At 39.5% G+C, this 18,388-nt stretch overlaps 1 protein-coding gene across 4 annotated transcripts; it reads left to right on the top strand.

The window, feature by feature from the left end:
* Positions 1-29: 29 nt before the first annotated feature.
* LOC121735353 (protein transport protein Sec31A) lies at positions 30-17,422 on the top strand. Of its 4 annotated transcripts, XM_042126154.1 has the most exons (27): positions 30-78; positions 270-490; positions 1,516-1,652; positions 2,740-2,909; positions 3,138-3,220; positions 3,449-3,565; positions 4,059-4,203; positions 4,587-4,724; positions 5,181-5,339; positions 5,698-5,766; positions 5,976-6,076; positions 6,341-6,453; positions 7,200-7,273; positions 7,870-7,926; positions 8,802-8,886; positions 9,241-9,351; positions 9,736-9,927; positions 10,526-10,692; positions 10,889-11,038; positions 11,851-11,947; positions 12,445-12,516; positions 12,763-13,196; positions 13,722-13,802; positions 14,803-15,171; positions 15,488-15,607; positions 16,544-16,615; positions 17,068-17,422. In XM_042126154.1, exons 2-27 carry the CDS (start codon positions 288-290, stop codon positions 17,242-17,244), a joined length of 3,693 nt encoding a protein of 1,230 aa, XP_041982088.1. In that variant the 5' UTR covers positions 30-78; positions 270-287; the 3' UTR covers positions 17,245-17,422. The 4 variants fall into 4 exon arrangements, with proteins under 4 accessions (XP_041982088.1, XP_041982087.1, XP_041982090.1 ...); XM_042126153.1 differs by lacking the exon at positions 30-78 and having other exon boundaries at positions 85-490; XM_042126156.1 differs by lacking the exons at positions 30-78; positions 13,722-13,802 and having other exon boundaries at positions 85-490.
* The last annotated feature ends 966 nt before the right edge of the window (positions 17,423-18,388 follow it).

An 18,388-nucleotide genomic window follows, 5' to 3' on the forward strand; every position in this document is an offset into this window, starting at 1 on the left:
TTGTGTGTCAAACATGTCACTGTCAAATAGAAATATTTACGTCAGCCACGTTGGAAGTGCCAGCTCGGTGTTTTATGGGTAAATATTGCAGATGCAGCCAAAATTACGTGGTTTTTCTCTTGAGAATACAGAGAACTTACAACTACACTTTTGACTTTACTGCAAAACTCCCTTTCGTAACAAAATCGTGTGTTACCTGTGTGTGTTACGTAGCAAAAAAATAGTGACATAATTGTGCCTTCTGTAACCCGGTGTTGTCGGTGTTTTAGTGAACATTGGTTGACAATATGAAGCTGAAAGAGTTGAAGAAGACGGTGAACGTGAGCTGGTCTCCGGCGGACCAGTATCCGTTGATGCTGGCGGCGGGGTCGGCGGCGCAGCAGGTCGATGCCAACTTTAGCTCCAGTTCGATTCTCGAGCTCTACTCACTGAACATAGAAGACCCTAGCTTGGACTTGACGCTAAAAGGCGGCATTCCAACGCAGAACAAGTGAGTGGTTCTAAATTCTTTTTTTTTTAATTTAAAATTGGTATCATACATTTATTCTTTTTTTTGAATACCGAGTCTACAGTGATGCCTATGACGTAGGTTAGACGATCAGTCTGCCATCAGTCTGGCGGCAATCTGTGATTGACGAAATACTAATGGTTATTAACCTCTTGAACCCCACCGACACCTTAACGTGTACCTCTGTGTACCACCGGCACGTTAATGAGCCACCTGAATCCTGATGCACTCGACCTCACGCTGTTTTGTAACTTATTTTAGTGTGTTTAAGATTTAATTTCGTTTGTTCTATACATTAATTTTAAGAGTATGAAGTTGGCTATAAAAAGAATGCACTAAATTAGTTGCTGATTGGCGCAAATTTTGTAAAACTTGAGAAAAAAAAATCGAAAAATTTGAATGGCGCCATAGAACGCGGTATTTGAGGCTCAATAGAATTTTAACATCCCGGTATTCGAGAGGTTAAAAGTACATAATATTAAAAAAAATATCAGTCCATCAATCCGTGGGTGAGACAATCAGTTTTACGTCAATCTTTACCAGACTGATGGATTAAATTGATGAAAAACTGCTTGTATAACCTATGTCTAACACTGGTTCAGGAACTAGCCCAATGGGAAGATCTGGCGTAACAAACTAGTTCAGGGTTCTCAATCATTTTGTATTTGGTGCAAATAATTGACATTAATTGGAAGCAATTGCTTGCAAATTGCAACACATACTGTGTGGTTAAACTATAAATATTCTGTAGAAGATACGATGATCTGGTTTCAAGACATTATATCGGATTACATCAAGAATGTACTATAGTGTTATATTTAGTAGTTATCTACGAATTTTAATAATTTAAGGATTAGGATCTGAATGAAAACATAATTTAATTGCAACTTTGATGTTATAATAATATGTAGCCTGAATAAATAATGAAGTTGCATTAGTTGCATTAAAATTTGTATCATGAGATATTAAAAAAGATTTATTATTTAATATAATCATATTTTATTTAGATTTCAGAAGCTAGTATGGTCTGGCGCCGGGGTCGTTGTAGGAGGGTGCGATGGAGGTTTACTACAGTTCTATAAAGCGGACAAACTACTAAACAGTGCCAATGATTCACTTATTGGCAGCTGCTCAAAACACACAGGTAAATTATATATATTTATTAAAACTTTTTTTGTCTTATTACTTTGTTAAAACCATATTATAATTTCCTTAACATTCAATCATTTTAGTATTTTTAGGGTACCCAAAGTGTAAAAACGGGAACTTATTACTGTAACTTCCATGTGTCTGTCCGTCTGTCTGTCTATCGCCAGGCTGTATCTCAAGAACCGCTATAGGTAGGCTTCTGGAATTTTCACAGATTGTGTATATCTGTAGCCGCTTTAACAAAATATACTGAAAACTAAATAAAATAAATATTTAAGGGGGCTCCCATACAACAAACATGATTTTTTTGGCCTTTTTTGCTCTATATCAATAATGGCAAGAGGTAGGCACTTGAATTTTGCACTAATAATAATATTAAAATAAAATAAAAATTTAAGGGCCCCCCTTAAATTTTATTTCTGTGCTCCCATACAAAAAATACAATTTTTAGCCTATTTTTGCTCTGTATTGGTATGGAACCCTTTGTGCGCGAGTCCGACTCGCACTTGGCCAATTTTTTTATTTGATTATTAAAAAGTTTAGCTATTCTTGTTTAAAGAGTAAAAAAAAAAATAGCAAATCTTGTTAAAAAATTGTATAAAACAGTTAAAATTTAATAATGAAACTTGAATAACCTACAGTAACATAATAGGTGATATGAATTTGGCCACTGTAAGATAAACCATTGCCCTTATCACAAAACTACTGTCATAAAACACAATGCCGATTGAAAATTTTGTTTATATTTATTTGACGGCAATAAAATATTATGATTAATTATTGAAATTCTTTATCTTATGAATGTTAAAACTTGTTGCAATTCACTACAAGCAAATACACACTAATAGTTGCGAAAACTTTGTAATTGGCTTTATGTTTTCTATTATAATTGTACTCTTACTGTAATTTCTGCAAGCTGTAAGTTTTCCGAATAAAAAAATATATATATTATTAATTCGGCTTAGTTCAGAACTTCAGCCTAGTTGTCTGTTAGGTTTTTAATCTATGGCAGTCTAAACTTACTGAACTTTTATTTAGTTTTCCACATCAAATAATCACTTCATTAACCATCATAATTTCAGGCGCGGTATCAGCTTTAGACATAAACCCATACCAGAAGAACCTACTAGCATCTGGAGCATCAGACAGCGAGATATTCATATGGGATCTCAACAACACCAGCCAGCCCATGGCCCCGGGGAACAGGCACCAGCCGTACGAACATGTCCAGGGAGTGGCTTGGAATCAGCAAGTACGAAATCTTTGAAATCTTTTTATAAACTAATTAATTAGTTTATAAAAAGATTTCAAAGATTTCTTGTAAAAAAGCGCCAGAGTGAGTGAGATTGCCATTGGACATGTGAGACATGTGTACAAAAACACTAAAAAACAGTATTTGCATTAAAAGTTCTGTGACCGTTTTTGATTAAAACTTTGCAACATTTTTAACAAGTAAAATGTAATAATAATTTTCTTTCAGGTCCAACATATTCTTGGTTCCACATTTGCAACAAGCTGTCTTGTTTGGGATCTAAGAAAGAATGAACCAATTATGAAATTAAGGTAATTTTTCTTTATAAGTTCAACTGTTACCCGAGTCGTGACTACGGAATCTTGATAGCCTTAACTTAAACTGTATCAGTTTTATTTAGACAACTACTGATCAGATTTAACTTCTGATCAGTAGTTTATGTTTAGCTTGACTTATTATAGAGCCAAAGTCATTCCTATTCCTTTAAGTTATACTCTAGTTCAGAAGCATATAACAAAACATGATGGACTTGTTCCCAGTGACTCCCAATCGCGAACAAAATGGCGTGCGCTGGCGTGGCACCCGTCAGTGGCGACGCAACTGTGCATCGCGTCCGAGGACGACCAGCTGCCAGTCGTGCAGCTGTGGGATCTCAGGTAATGCGGTAAATAGTGTATCTTTTTAAGTAACTTCATAATTTTACTGTTAACATGGTGAACTTACTTAAGAAGATCCACGCTGTGAATTTTCTTTTGACTTTCGTCCGTTATTTTTATGTTCTTCTTCTTCTTCTTTTTGATAATGGCTCCTTGGTGAGTTGCCAATGTCAGAGTGAGTGGCAAAGACAAACAAGGACAAAATATTATGTAACTATGAGGTCTGTTGTGTAGACACAGTTTTTAAATTATATAATGTGTATTTTATACATAATAATTATAGTAAAAGTATTTATTATGAAACGGTGATACAAAATGGAGTACCCATGTTTCACAATAATTAGTTATTGATCTTTACGATTACGATAAAAATTTTTTCTAATTAAAGCAATTAGAAAAAAAAGTATCTTAACCCTGTCATCCCTTTTACAGACAGTATAACCATTCCACGGACACCAATTTATAATTTCCTGTGTCAATATATCATCACCAGGCTAGCGGCTTCCCCCGTGGTGACGATGGAGGGCCACCGCGCCGGCTGCCTGTCGCTGTCGTGGTGCTCGCAGGACCCCGACCTGCTGCTGTCCACCGGCAAGGACGGCCGCCTGCTCGTGTGGAACCCCAATGACACGCGCCCCGTGAGTTAAAGACAGATACAGACAGAGAGTCACACGGAGGCTGAGGTCAGAAAAAGTTCATCTGTGCACTATGAATATGCCGGCAGCAGGATTCGATCCCTCGATTCTTGCTTGAGCACCACTGCTTAACCTTAAAGCTATAGACGTCAAATAAATTCCTATTTCTTTTTATTACTATGCGGCATTGCGTAAGATCATTGCGTGAGACGTCATGCAAACTACATTCTGTCAAATCCATACAAATTTAGAAATGCATCTTTGTGTCGCATTGCGGTCTGAATTGACCCTTACGCGACAGTGCCTTTATTCCGAAGTTAGACCGAGGTGGTCTTGTTGATGTTCGGAATTGTGCGAGCGAGATAGCAATATTTTAGTGTCCGCAGGGCGGCGAGCTGGTGATGGAACTGGAGTCGGAGGCGCGGTTCTGTGTGGCGGCGGAGTGGGCGCCGCGCGGCGGGCTGATCGCTGCGGCCGCCGGCAGCGTCACCGTACACAGCCTGCTTAGCTCCGGACCGCCTAGAGTGAGTATAGATATATTGTGTGATGTGATATTGTATCTGTGTTATAAAACGAGGGAAGTGTACGAGAGAAGATATGAAGTACCATAGTTTGATGCAAATGTGCAGACACTCTATGCAAATAAACGCATGTTAATCAAGTGACCTCATTAATAACAAAGAAAATAAATGAGAGAAAATAAATGAATGAGAATGCTTACAAGACCCTGTGTTATTAGTTATTACATATGCATATTATAGTAGATACAACGAAAGTACCTACATAAATTGATGGTCTTTAATTATGGAAAAATCAGTTAAGATACTGGAACGCATATTTTTCATATTATATTGTTAACACGTCAGCCTAGAACAATTTGATTAATTTCTTTTACAGTTTTGTTAAATGTTAACAAAACTGTATAAGAAAACATTAAATGTTGAAGAAGATTTCAAAAATATTTTGCTGTTTATTTCCAGGAGAGTGCTACAGCGGCCAGTAACTTCCTCGACTCATTCGGTGGGGCGGCGGAACTACAGGCGTTGCCGGCGGTGGCCACGCCAGCGCCCGCACCCGTGCGTCCCATGCCCGCACGAGCGCCGCGCTGGTTACGACGACCCGTCGCTGCGAGGTTCGCGGTACGTATACACACGAATACGTAAGTTTGCGTGCACGTACATATCTTACGTGCGCGTACGCTCGCACTGCACCCGTGCGTGTCATGCCCGTTTGAGCGCCGCGCTGGTTACGCCGACCCGTTGCTGCGAGATTCGCGGTACGTATACGCATGTCTGCGTACACGTACGCCACTTACGTGCACGTACTCTCGCAATTACGTACATAATGGTTATTCTGTTTAAAATAACAGTATATCAGTTTATGATTAAGGACTTACACTTGTCATACTTAGTTTTATAATATGTATTATCAATTATTGAATTATATTAAATAAAATAATAAAGAACTGTTATATTCTAATGTAATATTTTGTTTTAGTTCGGTGGCAAGCTGGTCACATTCGAGAAATGTCCGCAAGAATCACAGAAGTTAGTCTACATAAGTCAGGTAAATATATTAAAATATGTTGTTAGAATTATTTAACCTTTTATCCATTACTATATTAAGGAGGTTCTGTTTTGTTTTACAACGTTTGGCAACGTCTCAAGTTTCTTTGCTCTAAGTTAGAAACTACTGCCGCATTAAAGCCGCTAATTGAAGCATTTCCATTTATATCTTCTTAGAATTTAGTTTTTTATATTTTTTTTTAATTGTAGGTAGTAACGGACCCGGACGTAGTTGACCGCGCGAACGAGCTAGACAATGTCCTGCGACTGACCTCCTCCCGCGAGCCCCATGCCGCGGAGACCTTAGCTGAGTACGTATTATGCTGATCGCACATTTGACCTCACCGTACGCGCCGCATTTCGTGGCATTATTGCATACAACGTATTTTGGGATGCGGCGCGTATGTTGCGACAAATTCTTTAATTATTGTTATCGCTACAAAACATATTTTACTCTCGCAGACACGAATTATTAATGTCATAACAATATTTACGCATTAAAATACTCATAATATCCTCTTGGTTTCGCATGTATTTCTAATAATTTTATTTTGTTATTTATTTTTCTCCCGTAGATATTGTCGTCAGAAGGGCGACGAGTCAGAAGACCAAAATGAACGGTATCTGTGGTTTATCCTGCGCGCCAGCTTCCTGCCCACCTGTCGTACAGAGATACTCAAGCTGCTAGGTACGGTCTCGTAGAAAACTGACGTAAATTGCGCTTCTTTGACGATCGTATCGACGTTATCCCTCGATCTATAGTATATCTATCTATAGTATCGACGTTATCCCTCGATCGTGGATAAACGAGACGCAATTAAAGATTTCTATTGTTATCGCGGTCGCCGGTGTCCGGGGTTGAGAGGTTAATGACTAAAGTTTTAGTCTAGGAGCTATGTGAGGAATGCTCGCACTGTATTCTGTTTACAAAGACACATACTATTATAGATTCATCGGAAAATCTCTTGGTAACTCTTAGAATGATGATCTCCAACTACTTATGAGTTCGAAAATCGAATATGTAAAATACGATGTCGCCCTTAGACTAGAAACATTTATCTTCGTTGTCGATCGCGGTTTGTTAAGAAAACGTTGATATAATATGACAAGTTTTTGACAATGACCGCTATGGACAGAGTTCAGCAATTTGAGAATACTATATTTTTTTATGAAATAGGACAAACGAGCAAACGGGTCACCTGATGGAAAGCAACTTCCGTCGCCATGGACACCCGCAGCATCAGAAGAGCTGCAGGTGCGTTGCCGGCCTTTTAAGAGGGAATATAGTAATAGGGTAGGGGAGGGTAGGGAAGGGAATAGGGTAAGGGATTGGACCTACTTGGTTTATTGTATCATTAATGCATCTTATTTGTTGTATCCAGCCCATGCTATATCAAACTAATGGTGTTCTCATAAAAGTAAATGTCGTTGCAGGTTTCAAACAAGACGAGATACCGCAGAAATTCAAAGGGCCGACCGATGCGCCTGCGCAGACTGGTCTTAGTCGTGTATGTATGCTACTTATATACTCATGTTATATTAATGAACAAATTGTTTATTTTTTTACTAGGTTGTGTACGTATGCTTCACCTATCTAGTAAATTTGTTACTTCCTGTTTTGTGTTTGCGTACTCTATTTAACTTCCACTTTAATTCTCCTGTTTTTTTTTGGCATTTAATTTAAATTTTTACAAGCACTTGTTTAATACTATTTGCACTATGGCTTATTATCTTTATTGTGTTGTTTTCCCCTTATATTTTGACTTACTGTGTAAACATAAATTAGGCTTATAGTTATACAATGCGAAGTCCTTGTCTATCAAGCGACTTTGTTTACCTATTAGATAAGGATAAAACATCGTATAAATATGTGTATGTGTGAATTTCTTTATGAGTAAGGGTTTAATCCTTCGATTCTTGGAAATCTATTGTTATTCTATTGTGTCTCGCTCACCGGTGAGCTTATGGGGCTTGATGGGTTAATTTTATACAACTGATACTTCATAACTGCTAACGTCATACTTAGTAATAACTGCTAGAAACCTGTACTATATCACTGTAACCACTACGACCACTATAACCTCAACCACTAACCACTAAACAGGGAGAGTCTACGGAGACGGAGGCAGAGTTATCAACTGACACAAGCACTGATCTATCTGTAAGTCTTTCTCTTTCTTCTGGGTATGTTCTTTATCTGTTTTGTTCGTACGTTTTGATCTTCATGTGAAAAAATTATGAGCACTTGCATTTATTTTTTTCGTGGCTAATGCCTGATAATTGCAGTGATAAAATCTGGCGTTCGAGGGAGCAGTAATTTTGATAAAGGTCTAACACTGCTCGCCTTTTTCACTTGCGCTCGAATTTAAGAGGATTCCACACCGCCATTTTTTCCATACAAACGTTGTCCCCTGTTTCCTCCCTGGATAATGCTAGTAGAGTTATAATTTTTTTCCTGAATATCTACGGCCACTAATACAATGTCCCTATGTTTTCTTTTTTTTCATAATTTAATTATTAAATAAGATATGAACGTTCAAAAACCCAAAAAAATGGCCAGATTTTCCACTGTGTTCAAACGTCCAGAAAACAGATTTGGATAGATTATACAAAAAAAGCAAAACATAGGAACACAGCTCAAGCCTTTTTTTAATCTTTAATGAAAAAAGTACTTAAATCGGTTAAGTTTTGGAGAAGGAATCAGGGGACAACGAATCGTTGATTTTCTGGATTTTCTGCAGTTGTCTCTATCGCGTTCTGCGGTATAGGCTTGAGGTAAGGGAGACAGCTATAGATATTACACGTACTTTTTTTTCATTTCTCTAGCCGCTGTGGTATCCTCTTAACACTGTCTTCTTATTGGTCGGCGCAAAGTGAACCGTTGCATTAGTCTAAGTTTCTCTCAGTTCAGTAAACAGACTCTCGCATTACAGCCTAGACTTCGTTTACATTGTTATTTTTAAAATTATATTCCTTTTTTTGTTATCTAGTCTTTGATTTTGAAACCGCCCATATATACCATTTATTCTCTTTCAGGAGACTCAGACGCAGATTGAGAGGAAGCTGTCAAACCTGGACTTAGAACCCACCGTCAAAAATGTGCTCATACCTAATGGTGATGGTGAGTCTATTTTTGGTGATAAAATAATCTCCAATGAGCTTATTCAATATATCCAAAGATATCCGATATAGAAGTCTTTAAGAAACTGTATTTATTATGTTACGAAAATTCTTATAAATTAATGTTTTTCAAAACTTAAAGAAATAGAGAATCAGAAAGAAAACCGAAAGGCATTTTCAATAGCATTTTTGATACGTTGACTTGCCGACGTCAGCCGATCAAAAAACATTATTAACAAATTCCTGTCAAAAACCATAGAAACCGAGCATTAATCCGCAAAATTAAAAAAAAAATTGCGTTTATAATAAGAGATAGCTTGTCTCACTTTCTAATTATTTTATCTCTGTCTCACAGACTCAACTAGCTTGATCTGTCGTGCGCTAGTTTGCGGCAACATAGAAGAGGCTGTGGAGTTGTGTTTGGAGGCCAAACGCATCGCTGATGCGTTACTAATCGCTTCCTTGGGTATGTATATCTGTCTTTGCTGGTAAATATTGTGCGTTAGAAGTAGGCTGGCTCTTAGAAGTTAGAGCTTCCTGTATTTAACTCTTGCAAGGGCTGAATACCGTTGCCTAGGTCTCAATATAAGTTTTATATTATTTGACACCTAAAACATGTAACATACTTACTGTACTGTGTATAAGTTGCAAGGGTTACAAGAATTAGCTAGGAATATAATATTATTCTTCATAATAATAAAATAATAGTTTTATATAGACGTTTAGGTTTACTAACTAAGCGTTATGAATTCTCCGATCCCCCTTCTATACAACTCATTTATCACTTGCTTAGCGTACGCAGTCATTACTATTTATTACACCGAATCGTACAATACAACTCCATATCCAGGTAGCCCCGAGCTGCTGTCGCGGGTGCAGCGCTACCACGTGCGCGCGGGCAGCGACGCTGTCACGTTGCTGGCGGGCGGGCTGCTCGCCGGGTGGGAGGGGCCGGTGGCCGCCGCTGACGTCACCAGCTGGCGCAGCACGCTCGCGGCGCTCGTCACGCACGCGGATAATGCTGATTTGGGACGGTATTGTGGTAAGTATTACACCTGCTAGTAGGTGGGCTGCTCGCCGGGTGGGCGGGACCGGTGGCCGCAGCTGACGTCACCAGGCAGGTAGGACCTGGGACGGTATTGCGGTATGTATCCCATGTTACAGTATAGGAGCGAAGAGTCGAGCGGGAAAATTCGTACTCATTGCCTAGTCGTTGATATCATCACTCGTACAAAAATGTGTCGCGCTTTTGATAAACAGCGTGAAAAAACTATGGTACCATCGAGGAAATTGATTCCCAGGCAGTTGACAGACCAACGTCATTTGGCCGGATCATGTCAATTCAATGTAATTTGTCATTAGTCGGCTGGGTTTGACGTAACGCGACCAAACTACGTAGGTCCCCAATCTGCCTAGGAATCAACTTCTCTGATAGTACATACCTTGTTAAATCGGCAAGCTCATATTTTGTTTAATATATGAATGCATCCATGTTGTGACTTTCACTGGGTGGTGGGTATCGTTTCTCATAATAGACTCAGGTTTCACTTCGTCGTCATTCAAAATAATGCTATCTTATTGTAAAAATACGGGTAACCCTTAATCCTAAATGATTTTAAATAAGTATTTATGTTTTACAGAGATGCTAGCCGCTCGCCTTCGCTCGGCGGGCGAGCCGGCGGCGGCGGCGTTGTGCTGCGCGGTCGGTGCGAGCGGTGGAGCGGCGGCCAGCGCCCGCAGCGAGGTGCGCGCGCCACTGGCGCTGCTGCTGCGTGCTGCGGCGCAGGTGCGGGGGCTGAACCATGCGGTATGTATATTTTTACAATACGAGATGACCAGGTCGTCTTTGTATCATTTCCCTCCTAATATAAAAACTTTTCCTGGAATTCGACGAAAATTTCAAGACCCACCGCTTTAGACCTTCAGCGCGCCCAAGGGGGCGTTATGGCCCATTTTGGGAAAGGCTTATCTAGACCATGACTTACACTTTACTCGTATTTCAGTCCGACAGTGGCGTGGAGGCGGTGCTGACATCGTGCGCGGCGGAGCTGGCGGCGCAGGGTTGCCTGCACAGCGCGCTGGCGGCGCTCGTAGACGTGCACACGCCGCTGCGGGACCGCCTGCAAGGCGCGCTGCAGCAGCCGCAGACGCAGGTACACAAGTCACGCCCCTATATTCGCACCTGTACACGCAGGTGTACAAGTCACGCCCCTATTTTCGCACTTGTGCACGCAGGTACACAAGTCACGCCCCCTTTTTCGCACTTGTACACGCAGGTATACAAGTCACGCCCCTATTTTCGCACTTGTGCACGCAGGTACACAAGTCACGCCCCCTTTTTCACACCTGTACACAAGTCACGCCCCCTTTTTCGCACTTGTCGTACACGCAGGTACACAAGTAACGCCCCTTTTTTCGCACTTGTACACGAAGGTACACAAGTAACGCCCCCTTTTTGCACTTGTCGTACATGCAGGTACACAAGTAACGCCCCCTTTTTTGCACTTGTCGTACATGCAGGTACACAAATAACGCCCCTATTTTCGCACTTGTTGTACACGCAGGTAAACGCCCTCTGCCCGCACTTGGTGTCACGTGATGTGATATGAACGAAACGGTATACCTTGCATAATGCGAATTGAATTTATAAAGCTCTAAGTCCATTAAACCTTGTATGGTCTATTGTCGAAGTTAAAACGTTTGTCGAAATGAAAGAATGGCATGACGCCTTCTCTTTTAACAATACGAAGAATGAGAAAGAAAATAAAAGAGGTGAAAAATTGAGATTGCCTTTAACCCTGACTTGCGCTAGTGGGAGTGGGACTAGCGCAAGTCCCACGAGTAGTAGTACTCCAATGGCTGTAAATAGTCCCGTTTGACACGACTTGTCCCACAGATTTTAGAAGTATGTTCTGAGATTTGTCCCTTTTTCCCCGATTTGTCCCTCATTAAACTACGGTTACAGGCGCAGCGTCCGAGCGTCGTGGGCGCGCGGTCCCGCACCGTGAGCACGCAGTCGCAGCGCTCGCAGTACGCATACAACGACGCACCCTACAACAACGGTCAGTTCCACAGTTATTATGCACTTATCTCGTACACTTTTACACTCTATTATTGTATATTTTTTAACAATTTTAATGTTTTACACGACCGGACGATAACATATCTTACGATAGGCAAAATATGTTTGACATTAGATTTACATAATACAGAACTGCTCGTTAAAATTTTCGGATATTTTTTTTTTACACACATTGTGTAAAGCATTATAATTAAAAAAAATAATATTATAATGAGTGGCAAAAGTGTATAACATGTTTCCAACGCGGGAATCGAACCCACGACCTCCGAGTCAAGAGCCGCGCTCTATACCACTAGACCACGGAGGCGTATAAATTTGTATGTAACCTGAATTTGTATGGAGATAACTAGAGTCCCGGGAAATGATATAGGATACTTTTTATCCCGGGGAATGTACGGTTCTCGCACGATAAACGAATTTTTGCGCAAAGGAGTTGCGGGTGTCATCCAGTTTAATATAAAACCGTGTTTGTTACAGGTCCAGTTGACCGAGCGAGAGGAGGTTCGATATCTCAGCCGCCGAGACCGCCGAGTGTCAACAGTGCTGCTGGTAAATATACATAACTAATAATATAATCATATCTATCATGTAATGTTTTAATGTTTTTTAAAGTAAAATTGCTTGCAAATCGTATTACAATTTCAGAGCGTAAAACAGAGCGTATCATTAGACTGCACTTTAAACATGCTAAAACTTAATTTAAAATTTTAACATTTGGATGACCCTGGATCACTACTCAATACTCATCAGTCAAATATAAGTACCTTAAGTCTTACCTGTTCCATCACGTTACAGGTGGCATCACCTCCCGGTCGAAATACAAGGTCGATCCGTCAGTGCAGTCCGCCCCTTACAACCAGTACGGGTACAACAACCCCATACAGTCGCAACCAGGCTACGGGTACAATAGCCCCATACCCGACCAGTACAACAGCGGTGTACCCGCGCATAACTTCGCTCCAATTAACTCGAATCCCATTAATCAGATGCCTTTGAATCCAATGAATCCGATGGCATTGAATCCCATGAATCCGACCCCGATGAATCCAACCCCACTTAATCCAATGGCAGCGCCGCTTAATCCAACGGCAGCCCCACTTAACCCAAGTCAGTCAGTGAACGGCGGCTACTACAACCCCCCACCAGCTCAGCCGGTCAAAGCGGCCCCCCCTCCCAAACCCGCAGCGCCGGGCTGGAACGACCCACCGATGATGACGCCTAAAGCCAAGGTAATTACAGAGTATTTGTTAAATATACACTATATTATGTTTAATTAATTAAAAATTCTATGCTTTTTATATATTTTTATGTACATACTGTCTTCCTATATTTATGTAATGCGATATATTTATTTATAGAAATGTTTAGTACACTGGATAGCTTGCCTTTGATACGTTGATAAAGTCACCTGATTGAAAAGGACAATACATATTATAACCCTTACTAATAAATACATCAACACAGCGAATGGCTATTTATGGTTTGCTTGGCTTTGTCTGGCATATTAGAAGAATATGGCATTAAAAGACAGCGCACATTGAATAGTTATTCTGTGTATAAAATATATATTTAATAGTAAGAGTGTGTATAAGCTATCTCGTGTAATCGAAATTATAATCTTGATAGTTAAGCAGTCTACAACATAGCGAAGTCTTTCAAATTATAGCTGTAGTAAGGACTACTAGCCTACTACTACTAGTGTACACCACTACTAGTCTCTACTACTACTAGTGTACTAAAGATAGTTGTTGTAGGAGGTAGGTTACGAAATGTCGGCGCGCCACGCCGGCAGTCGAGAGTGGGGGCGCGTCATACACCGCCGCCGCGCGGACGAGGTTAGCTGTAGCGACACGACTGTTATACGACCTTTACATGACTCTGAGTGTTATAAGCCATATTGACAATTTTACGATATGATATATGACAGTTATGTGACAAAATCTGTCACTACGACTTTTATTTGACTGAGAAATGACTTAGTGTCTAAACACACTAGGCCGAAAAAACGCCGCCGAAGTTCGGCATGATTACGCCTGCGGTGTAAATTACTGATGAGTGATGACACACCATGCTGAAATTACGTCGCATTATATTGTATGCGTAGCGCATTGCTGTCGTAATAATGCCGAACTTCGGCCGCGTATTTTCGGCCTAGTGTGTTTAGACACTAGTGCGACTATTATTTGACCGCTTTACGATTTTGTTTTCAATCGTGCTAGCAGTTTTCACCCCCGTTTTTTCTCACTACGACATTTGTAACAAAATATTCAAGTTTTACAAAATATAGATGTCCCACTATCACAAGAAAAATTTTAAATGAAATTTTATGCTTGTAAAAGAACATGATAAGTAAAACGAAAAATGTACTTAAATCGTCTTTACATTCGAGAAATCTGTAATTATATATTTTAATATATTTTTTCCATACTTTCCAATTAGCATACTCCAGTTGTCTGCATGTTTTCCAATGATTAATAAATCATTGGAATTACTAAACATATATTTTACGTTTTTTGTTGCGCATTAGCATGGTTTTGCTAGTTGATATGAATAGTACAGGATTTTGTTTTGTTTTATATTTTACGTTTGCTAAGCATTGATACATTTTGGTTTTAACAATTACACGTGTGGCTTAGGCAACTGTTTTTTTTTTGCAATTTCTCTTCCTATAAGACACACGTTAAATGTCGGGTCGCATTTTTTATACATTTGTACTTCCATTTGTATGACCTAGTACGCAATTATTGTTCACAAAAAATGCAGCCTGCCGTAACTCGAAGTAATGTACGCGTATCCTCCAAAAAATACAAAAAAAAAAAAACTAACTCTTTTCAGCCAAAACAAGAGGTCCAACAGCAAGCACCAATCACGCATCCTCTGTTCGGAGTGGAACCCCCACAGCATGTGCCTTTAGTACCCAACCAGTACCCTGGCCAAGATTATAACCAGCAGTACCCTGGACAAGCGCCCAGTCAACAGTACCCCGGTCAGCAACAGTTCCCTGGTCAACAACAGTTCCCTGGTCAACAACAGTTCCCTGGTCAACAACAGTTCCCTGGCCAACAACAGTTCCCTGGCCAACAACAGTTCCCTGGCCAACAACAGTTCCCTGGGCAGATGCCAGGTCAACAGTACCCTGGACAAGGTCAGATGCCCGGGCAATACCAGGATCAATACCCACCGCCGGCACAAGGATATCAACCGGTATGTTTTGATGTGACTAATAGTTTTTATCCAACCGCACCAGAATAAGAATAATTATTTCTTTTGGCTCGTATTCTTTACTTTCTTTAATGTTGCGCAAAATGTCTGTATTTTGCTACAATAAAATACATCCGTGTCCTTTCTCAGACGTTAAAATCAGTTCAGCTCTCTGAGCGAGAAGAACAGACGGACATACTTACACACAAGAAATTATAAAACTATTCACTTTAAGGAATAGGAGCAATTTCTATGTGTTACGCGACTAAACTATAGCAATATTAAACACGAAAAAATAAAGTCAATTTACCATTTCCAGCCGGTAGAACCCGCAGCAGTAGCAGCGCCGATAGAGAAGCCCCCGCTGCCCGCTGAGTACCTCCCCCTGCAGCAGACATTCGACTCGCTGCTCGACCGCTGTCGGACACACGCGAACCCGGTAAGCTGTAGCTGAGTGTAGACTGTAGACTATGTACAGAGATAGTCATAAGATGGTCGACCTACTTTGTTTAGTCGGATAGTGTCAAGTCATTTTTATTATTTTGGGTGTTTGTTTTGTCGACTTTGTTTTGGTGTCATGTCAATCCCCGATTATGCTGATGCTGGATATTTTTCATGCTCTGTCGGTTTGGTTTGACATAACACGATCAAATTACGTAGGTCCTCCATCTATATTATTTTCTTCATCATTTAATTAACTTTTCTGATAGTTGTAAGAAATTCATAGCAGATAGTAGACATAATCTATATATTAATACGCAAGCGAAAAACATTGTTTCCCTTATGACGAAAAATGCGGAAACGTAGGTGAATGAAAATTTGCACAGTTATAATTTATATGATGAATGAGTGCATCGAGCTAATATTATTTTGAAATCATGCTTTTATCCACATTTTTTTGACAAATAAAACATTACTCACACTACAATACGCACACTCAAGAAGATGGCAGATTTTTGAGTGACAAACCTAAACATACGAATTACCTAATAGGTAATACCTATACTCTTTTATTTATGGTCGAAGTCTGTTGACAACGAGGTGGACAACAAGTTGAAATTGAAAATGGATTATAGTTTTTTTTATTGAATCTTAGATAATATTAGACAATGCTTACACGGCCAGTCTGAGATCAGCTGAGTCCCAGAGACGAGAGTTCAAAAAAATATATGATAAAGTCAATATTTTTTTATTAATTAAACGTAGTAAGTCCTAATGTCGTTGATACTAAGGTCGAATTTCGACCATTGGGCGTTCAGTGCACATTTTTGTTTTTTTTTGTTATGTTGTGAGCAGCACCGTTACTGTATAGTTGGACAATTGTTTAGGCGCTTCGACGGTTAAATATCTAATTAGATGATGTATTGTGTTACAGCAAATGAAGAGGAAACTCGAAGACGTCCAAAAGAGGCTAGAGACTATGTACGACCTGCTTAGAGAACATAAGGTAAGTTTGTGAAAAATTCCATCAATTTTTTTTTATTATAGAAGAGTTTGGCCATCCATTGCCCCTCGGCATTTTCTGAATCCCTCGTAAAATCGAGTATTGAGAAACTAGTTATTTTTTTTATTAATTTTCTTTAGTCAAGAATCTTATTTTGCAAAGTTTCTAATCAGAAGTGTGTATAGAACAACATCAGTCAGTACGCTACTTATAAATTTTTTTGTCAACTTGTTTCCGATAAAACGTATGTACCGTCGAGGAAGTTGATTCCTATGCAATTGACAGACCAACGTTATTTGGTCGAATATGTCAATTCAATGTTAATTGTGATCTGTCAGCTGGGTTTGACGTAACGCAACCAAACTACTTAGGTCCCCGATTTGCATAGGAATCAACTTCTCTGATAGTACATAATACAAACAACTCGAATTTTAAATCGCTAATTAATCTTTCAGCTATCCGAAGCGGGCGTGTCCACGCTACAGGCGATAGCGGGAGCGGCGGCGGGTGGCGACGCTGCGGGCGCGGCGGCGGCGACGGGTGCGCTGGCGGGCGGCACCGACTTTGCTGCTGCTGCCAGCTTCTTACCAGGCCTGAAAGTGCTGCTGGCGGCTTGCGCGCAGATCCACTGACCTGCAGAATAAACAGAGTCCTAGTGGAGAATCTGGCTGCATATGAAAAGCCCCCGCCCCCGCGTGTAACACCACCAAAACGTTTCCCTGAACCAAACTAAAACTTGAGGTTTCAATTTTGGAGGCGTTAGTATATTATATGTAAATAATTATAATCAAATATAATATGTTTATTTTATGAAGTTTAATTTTATCAAAATTTCACGTAGATATTATTAATTATATTATGTTTAAAGGAATTTGAAATTGTTAGTTTTAAACTGTGTCTTCAATTATTTTTTTGCAGTGACTTTCTTAAGAAAATTTTACTAGATAAATTATTCTAACATCGCTTTTATTTTGTACGATGCTAGTACTAATTATTTCATTAACGCCTGTTAAAGTAAATATTAGATTAAATATCATGTTATCTGCAACACCTTTCACTACTTAAGACAAAGTCTTTTAGTATTTTAGTGCCTCATTGTAAAAATAACGAAAAAGCATTTATTGCCTAAATGCGAAAACTATTAAAATTACTTTTTGATTTTAATTTGTTATACAGACACCGTAAAATATTTTCTATACTTAAAGTATAGTAAACAAAACCTGCAACTTCCTTATTTGCGGTTATTTTTCATATTATTTCTTAAAGGACAGAACACAGAAAGAAGATCCACAGAAATGGATCTAGTTAGAACCGCCATGTCACTCCAATTTGTATGAACACGAGCGTGTCACTTTTTTCATACCTACTGTGACGTCACAAGAGCGCTTTAGTGATGGGAATACCCGTACGCGCGGAATCGATTCGAAGGCATCGCCGCGCCCCGTCTCTTTGGCCACTTTAATAGGTACTTATATCGATTTTTTAATCGATTATTATTGGAGTTAATATACAGAGGAATGATAAATCTAAAGATACGTGCTTGCCAGGACAGCTAGTAATATATTATATTATTCTGAACTAAATCACTAAACAGGAACATAAATACATCTATACATACATACATATAAATAAAATTGGAGTGTCTGTTTGTAATATTGAAAGAACCGTTTTTACTAGATGTATATAGGGTACATACACCAAAACAACATTTTTTACAATTTTTGTCTCTATGTCTGTCTGTCTGTCTGTCAGTTTGTTCCGGCTAATCTCTGAAAT

Source organism: Aricia agestis, chromosome 17 (genome assembly GCF_905147365.1).
Source record: "Aricia agestis chromosome 17, ilAriAges1.1, whole genome shotgun sequence".
In the NCBI taxonomy this organism is placed as follows: Eukaryota; Metazoa; Arthropoda; class Insecta; order Lepidoptera; family Lycaenidae; genus Aricia; species Aricia agestis.